Source organism: Bombina bombina, chromosome 12, assembly GCF_027579735.1.
Source record: "Bombina bombina isolate aBomBom1 chromosome 12, aBomBom1.pri, whole genome shotgun sequence".
In the NCBI taxonomy this organism is placed as follows: Eukaryota; Metazoa; Chordata; class Amphibia; order Anura; family Bombinatoridae; genus Bombina; species Bombina bombina.
In genome coordinates this window covers 70,993,101-71,000,600 of record NC_069510.1, presented here as the reverse complement: position 1 = coordinate 71,000,600, position 7,500 = coordinate 70,993,101, and the positions used below count along the sequence as shown (strand labels likewise).

The following is a 7,500-nucleotide window of genomic DNA, read 5'->3' as shown; positions in this document are numbered from 1 at the left end:
AGAGCATGTGATTTTAAACAGCATTCCAATTTGTTTCTATTATGTAAATTGCTTTGTTCTCTTGGTATCTTTGTTGAAGAGTAACACTAAGCAGGCAGATAGGAGCATAGGAGTGACCTAAGTGTCCCTTTAAAGTATAAAACATAATTAGCGTCATCTCAATTCTATCTTAAAATACCTTAATTGGCAATGGTGAATCTCCTGTAGGATGTGGCAGCAATTCTTTATGTCCTGGTGTCGGGATTTCTGTAAAAAAAATATAAATATATCAGAAATCAAACTTTGACATCAGTTCTGAAGTTGACGTTAACTTTGTGTTTACCATATTTGCATAGGTTAAACACGTTATAAAAAAAGTGGCGATTTCCTTCTATCTGAAAGTATAGGGCTCAATGCCTTTTCAGCAATCTATCCACATTGCTAGGATCTCGGCAGTGTGGAGGGGATATGTCTCCATAGTATGTTTTTAGCTAACATAGAATGTGCGTTCATTAAAGTGAATGTAAATTTAGATTATAAAGTGCCCGATTTTTCAAAATCCGATTAAAAACAGGGCCACTTTAATTCATCAAAATTTACATTTCACTCGTGTTGTGAAAATACTTACCTTTTAATTTTGACAGCTGCTGCATCGCTTCCCCCGCCCGTCGCAAAGCCTCTTCCCGGGTCTAAAATGAGGAATCCGGCTTCCTCCAATCATGGCATTGAATCAGACACTGATTTCCCCCGGGGGGAAGCCGTGATTGGAGGATGACCGATCCGTTATTTCTGACGTATGAAGAGGCTTGCGGCGACCGAGGGAATCGCTGGAGCGGCTGTCAAGATTAAAAGGTAAGTATTTTAATGAAATGTAAATTTTGATTAATTAAAGTGCCCCCTGTTTTTAATCAGATTTTTAAAAACTCTGCACTTTATCATCTAAATTTACATTCACTTTAAATATACAAATGGTTTCTTTTTAGCAACAGTTAAAATAATAGATATTTAAACTAAGCTTCACTGTTACTGCAATAGATTTCCTACAATTGCTCACTACTAAAAGAGTGGCGAGACAGGCGCGTGTTAAAAGGTTAAAGGGACATTGAACCCAAATTTTTTCTTTTGTGATTTAGATTCAGCATGAAATTTTAAGCAACTTTCTAATTTACTCCTATTATCAAATTTTCTTCATTTTCTTGGTATCTTTATTTGAAATGAAAGAATATAAGTTTAGATGCCGGACCATTTTTGGTGAACAACCTGGGTTGTTCTTGTTGATTGGTGGATAAATTCATCCACCAATAAAAAAGTGCTGTCCAGAGAACTGAACCAAAAAAAAACAAAAAAAAAAGCTTTGATGCCTTCTTTTTCAAATAAAGATACCAAGAGAATGAAGAATATTTGATAATAGGAGTAAATTAGAAAGTTGCTTAAAATCTCATGCTCTATCTGAATCACGAAAGAAAAAAATTGGGTTCAGTGTCCTTTTAACCTAAGCTGGCGGATATACTTTACCACATTAATTCCTGGAAATGTCTCCCCGTTATAATACAGGCTACTCCCATGAAGCGCCTATAAATTTGTTACTTATGTGATCTCAATTGTTAATAAAGAACAAAAAGGAAAAAAAAAACTTAAAAAAAAAACGTATATAAGCTGAGGTTTGTATGTTTATTGTACTTGTGTATATAGTATGTTATAAGTATGTATTATACCGTAAAATACTAATATTGTAATAGCACTAACGTTTTGGTATAGTGTGATTGCAATATTAGAAATATATCACAGTAAGATTAAACTGTACTGAAGGGTTTACATTTTTTATTGCGGTCTCACTGTAACAAGCGTGTTATTAATATACCATACATTTGGTACAGTGTGATGGCGATATTAGAACTAAAGACGTACAGTACAGGGTAAACTTATAGCAGGTATACAAACACAATGTTAAAAAAGCTGTCTATTTGTTTTGTCTTGTATCCCTTGTTGCAGGGTATTGTTTTAGATCACTTAGATGCTACCAAATACACTATAAAAGTTTGTTTTGTTGGGAGCCATATAGAAACATTTATATAGACGTTACATTAACAATAAGATTTAATCTCTTAAAAATACAGTTCTATTTTTAAATATTCGCTCTCCTAAGGTCTTCTATATTGCCAAAAGTTGAAAACATATTTAAATATATGACGAACTGTTAAAATGACATAATATAGTATTTTACAGTATAATACATAGATATAAAATACAATCAAAGACATGTACAATATACCCACAATCGTCCAGCTCATCTAGCTTTATTAATCATTTACTAATTTCACTACTGTATTGTAACCCAATACTGTCTAAAGCAGTGGTTTCAAAGTCCCGGCCCCAGGGCCATATGCGGCCCTCATTTGGCCTTTTGTTGTTTATTTGGTAAATCTTTAATTGGGGCCCGTTCATTTTTTTAAGGGTTCTAAGAGGTGTAACTAGTTGGTGTTCTATACACGCACTCACAAGATAACTATACAAATAAGCATGCATTGTCCAGTGTAAACTCCTACCTGCACTGTTTGGATAAATGCCCTTTTTTACGCTGTTTACAGTTGCCGTATGATCACTTTACTTGGCATTCACCGAATATAGATGACTAAGGATGTCTATTGTGAGATACAACTCGCACCTTGCGCTACTGCATGGGTATACGTCAATTTCAGCTCCTAGTATATCCACTTCCAAAGCACTCACTCAGTTTAAAGGGACACTGAACCCAATTTTTTTCTTTAGTGATTCAGATAGAGCATGCAATTTTAAGCAACTTTCTAATTTACTCCTATTATCAAATTGTCTTCATTCTCTTGGTATGTTTATTTGAAAAGCAACAATGTAAGTTTAGATGCCGGCCCATTTTTGGTGAACAACCTGGGTTGTCCTTGCTGATTGGACAGCACCAATAAACAAGTGCTATCCGTGGTTCTGAACCAACAAATTTCTGGCTCCTTAGCTTAGTTGCCCTCTTTTGTAATTAAAGATAGCAAGAGAACGAAGAAAAAATGATAATAGAAGTAAATTAGAAAGTTGCTTAAAATTGCATGCTCTGTCTGAATCATGAAAGAAAAAATTTGGGTTCAGTGGCCCCCACGGGAAAAGAACACTTTGCCAGTGGCCCCCCAGATACATTAAAGGGACATAAACCCCCCCAAATTTTCTTTCATTAATTAGATAGTACATACAATTTTTAACAACTTTCCAATTTGTTTTTATTATCATATTTTCTTTGTTTTCTTGTTACTCTTTGTTGAAAAGCAGGAAGGTAGGCTCATGAGTGAGCGCCTGTCTGCAGCAGTATATGGCAGCAGCTTTGCAACAATATTATACACTAGATGGCAGCACTATTTCCTGTCATGTAGTGCTTCAGGCATGTGCACGTTACCAACCGAGGAATCTCTTCAACAAAGAATAACATGAGAACAAAGCAAATTTGATTATAAAAGTAAATTAGAAACTATTTTTTAAATTGTATTCTTTATCAGACTAATGAAAGAACATTTTTGGATTTCATGTCCCTTTAAGCTTGATACCCCTGGTCTATGGGCTCGATTTATCAAGCCCCTACGGCTGCAAATTCTCACAAGAACTTGCTCGCCATAATTTATCAAGCAGCGGTCACCAGACCGCTGCTTCCCTAAGCTCTTCGCCACCTCTAAGGTGGCGAAATTCAATCTCCGCAGTTGAGTCCGACCGAGGAGATTGATAGCTCCTGCCCGCGCGTGGGATTGCACGCGAGCGCAAAATTACGCTTGTGTGCAATGTTGATTACCTGCGAGTAATTTCGCCCCTGTACGTGCCCCTGTACGCCTCAGCTTTGATAAATCTAGCCCTAAAGGGATTATTTACGTTACACCTTTGCTGCTGGTGGCAACGTTGCTTTTAACATTCCGCAAGTGTCAGAGAAGCATCGCCTCCCACAGAGACGTATAGTAAAACGCATCTTGCCTGCAAACACTGATTTCATTCCTTTACAGCATATAATCTGCATCCACGATTGCAATGCGGATACCTTTATAACATAGCGGAATTGTGACGTTGCCTTAAACATCAGCCCAAAAGACTGTGAAAGTTTAGCACGTGTGTTTCTGTTTTTTAAATTCCCCAGAACTCATTACCCTGCTGTAGCGGATCAAGCGCTTCTTCTGCTGTCCTTGCGTTCGGCCTGGCTGGTGGCACCTTCATAGGTGGCAGGGGAAGCCCATTATTCAGTTTCTGCCCAGAAAAAAAAACATGAAAAATACAAATAATTCAGATAGAGCATACAATTGTAAATACATTTCCAACTTATTTCGATTATCAATTTTGCTTTATTCTCTTGGCATTCTTTATTGAAAGAGCAGCAATGCATTCTGGGAGCTAGCTGAGCACATTGGTAAGCCATTGATATCTATGTGTGGCTACCAATCAGCAGCTAGATTACAGCTCCTAAGGCTTATCACATTTATTTCACATTCTGTTTGTTTGTGATATTTGGTATATTTATTGCAGAGCTCCTAAGGCTACCTAGGTATTCTTTTCAACAAAATATACCAAGAGAACAAAGCAAATGAGATAATAGTAAATTGGGAAATTGTTTAAAATTTGAATTTCATATCTATATTAAAAAGTAAGTTACAGCGCATCTTTATTACAACTGATGAATCTAACGTCATCTAAAATATCTCTAACATTCTGGTTCTGGTTTTAAAAAGGGGAGAGTTTAACATCACTTTAAATTCTTTTGCAGTTATTAAAGGGACACTGAACCCAATTTTTTTTATTTGGTGATTCAGATAGAGCATGCAATTTTAAGCAACTTTCTAATTTACTCCTATTATCAATTTTTCTTTGTTCTCTTGCTATCTTTAGTTGAAAAAGAAGGCATCTAAGCTGTTTTTGTTTGTTCAGAACTCTGGACAGCACTTTTTTATTGGTGGATGAATGTATCTACCAATCAGCAAGGACAACCCAGGATGTTCACCAAAAATGGGCCGGCATCTAAACTTACATTCTTGCATTTCAAATAAAGATACCAAGAGAATGAAGAAAATTTGATAATAGGAGTAAATTAGAAAGTTGCTCAAAATGCCACGCTTTATCTGAATCACGAAAGAAAAATTTTGTGTTCAGTGTCCCTTTAAGTAATCATTTCATAGTTAAAGAGCCAGAACATAAAACATTTTTCCTTTTCTTGATGGGTCTTCTGTGTGAGGGTTTAGTTTTAGCAAAGAGAGGTTCATAACTCAGTTATTATTACTTAACATATTTATACATTATATATAGGGGTAGATTTATGAAATGTCAGACGGGCATGATTCGCCGTGGCGAACATGTCCGCCCGACATCGCTAAATGCAGACAGCATGCTCTGTTGGCATTTATCATTGCACAAGCATTTCTGGTGAAATGCTTGTGCAATGCCGTCCCCTGCACATTCGCGGCCAATCAGCCTCCAGCAGGGGGTGTCAATCATCCCGATCATATGCAATCGGGATGATTGCTGTCCGCCACCTCAGAGGTGGTGGAGGAGTTAAGGAGCAGCGGTCTTACAACCATTGCTTCTTAACTTTTGTTGCGCGGAAACAGCTGCATCCGCAGCATAATAAATCTACCCCAATGAAATCAGAAGTTATGAAGCCGCGGTCTGAGGCCGCAGACAGAATACGATCGGGTTGATTGACACCCCCTGCTAGCGGATTGGCCGCAAATCTGCAGGGGGCGGTATTGCACCAGCAGTTCACAAGAACTGCTGGTGCAATGATAAATATGCCGACAGCGTATGCATTTATCGATGTGTATCATGTCCGCTTGCACTATGATAAATCTATCCCATAGAGTTTAGAAGAATCCTCACATAAAGGGACAGTAAACTATAAACATTTATATAATGTATAAAAATTAGCACTACTTTTTAAACATGTTAAAATATTTATTATGTTGTTATTAATGATAATAATTATGTTGTTATTAATAATAATAATGTTTATTTCTACAGTATTTTGATATAGCTATGTACGTGTTTGTGTACAACTGGACCTTAAGGACTGATTGCTCATTGGCTGAAAAGCAGATCTACTGTGTTATTGGTAGATTTTGATGCTTTACAAACATAATAACATTTTGGAAGTAGTAAATAAAAATTACTATAATGTTACTTTATATGTTTATTTCTTATAATAATTCTTATTTTTCAATTTTGGCAGGTAGCAGGCATGTGTTTGGTCGTTTGTATATGATGCACCTAGAGGGCTCAATTACCTATTTTTTTCAAAGACGTATCAGTCCCCAATGTGGAGGTCCAACATTTGTGAGTAAGTGCATATTTTCTCCACTATTTTTAATTTATAAACTAGATTTCTCTTGTAAGATGTATCGAGTCCACGGATTCATCCATACTTGTGGGATATTCTCCTTCCCTTATCCTTCTACTTTTTGTTACTATATTCTCCTTCCCTACAGGAAGTTGCAAAGAGAGCACCCACAGCAGAGCTGTCTATATAGCTCCTCCCTTAGCTCCGCCCCCCCAGTCATTCTCTTTGCCTGCTTAACTGCTAGGAAGGGTAAAGTGAGTGTGGTGACAAAATAATCCAATGGGCGGAGGATCAATCTTGCCATCTCTCAGCAATCCATATCCCAGGGGTAGAGAACTGGGAGGCGGATTTCCTAAGTCGTCAGACTTTTCATCTGGGGGAGTGGGAGCTCCATCCGGAGGTATTTGCCCAGCTGACTCAGCTATGGGGCACACCAGAATTGGATCTGATGGCGTCCCGACAGAACGTCAAACTTCCTTGTTACGGGTCCAGGTCCCGGGATCCCCAGGCGGTACTGATAGATGCTCTAGCAGTGCCCTGGTCCTTCAATCTGGCTTATGTATTTCCACCATTTCCTCTCCTCCCACGTCTGGTTGCCAGAATCAAGCCGGAGAGAGCTTCAGTGATTCTGATAGCACCTGCGTGGCCACGCAGGACTTGGTATGCAGACCTGGTGGACATGTCATCTGTTCCACCGTGGACTCTGCCAAAGAGGCAGGACCTTCTAATCCAAGGTCCATTCAAGCATCCAAATCTAATTTCTCTGCGTCTGACTGCTTGGAGATCGAACGCCTGATTCTATCAAAGCGTGGTTTCTCTGAGTCGGTCATTGATACCCTGATTCAGGCTAGAAAGCCTGTCACCAGGAAAATCTATCATAAGATTTGGCGCAGATATCTTTGTTGGTGTGAATCCAAGGGTTACTCATGGAGTAAGATTAGGATTCCTAGAATTTTGTCCTTTCTCCAAGAAGGATTGGAGAAGGGATTATCAGCTAGTTCCTTAAAAGGACAAATATCTGCTTTGTCTATTCTTTTACACAAACGTCTGGCAGATGTCCCAGACGTTCAAGCGTTTAGTCAGGCCTTGGTCAGGATCAAGCCTGTATTTAAACCTGTTGCTCCACCATGGAGCCTAAACTTGGTTCTTAATGTTCTTCAAGGGGTTCCGTTTGAACCTATGCATTCCATAGATATTAA

At 38.2% G+C, this 7,500-nt stretch overlaps 1 protein-coding gene across 1 annotated transcript in view; it reads right to left on the bottom strand.

The window, feature by feature from the left end:
- Positions 1 to 7,500, bottom strand: part of NOXA1 (NADPH oxidase activator 1) — a 77,627-nt gene that overhangs the window by 13,776 nt on the left and 56,351 nt on the right. The window contains exons 10-11 of the mRNA XM_053696196.1: positions 4,128 to 4,224; positions 179 to 246 (exon numbers count right to left, since the gene is read on the bottom strand). Coding sequence (XP_053552171.1) covers positions 179 to 246; positions 4,128 to 4,224 — 165 coding nt within the window. The remainder of the gene's footprint in view (positions 1 to 178; positions 247 to 4,127; positions 4,225 to 7,500) is intronic.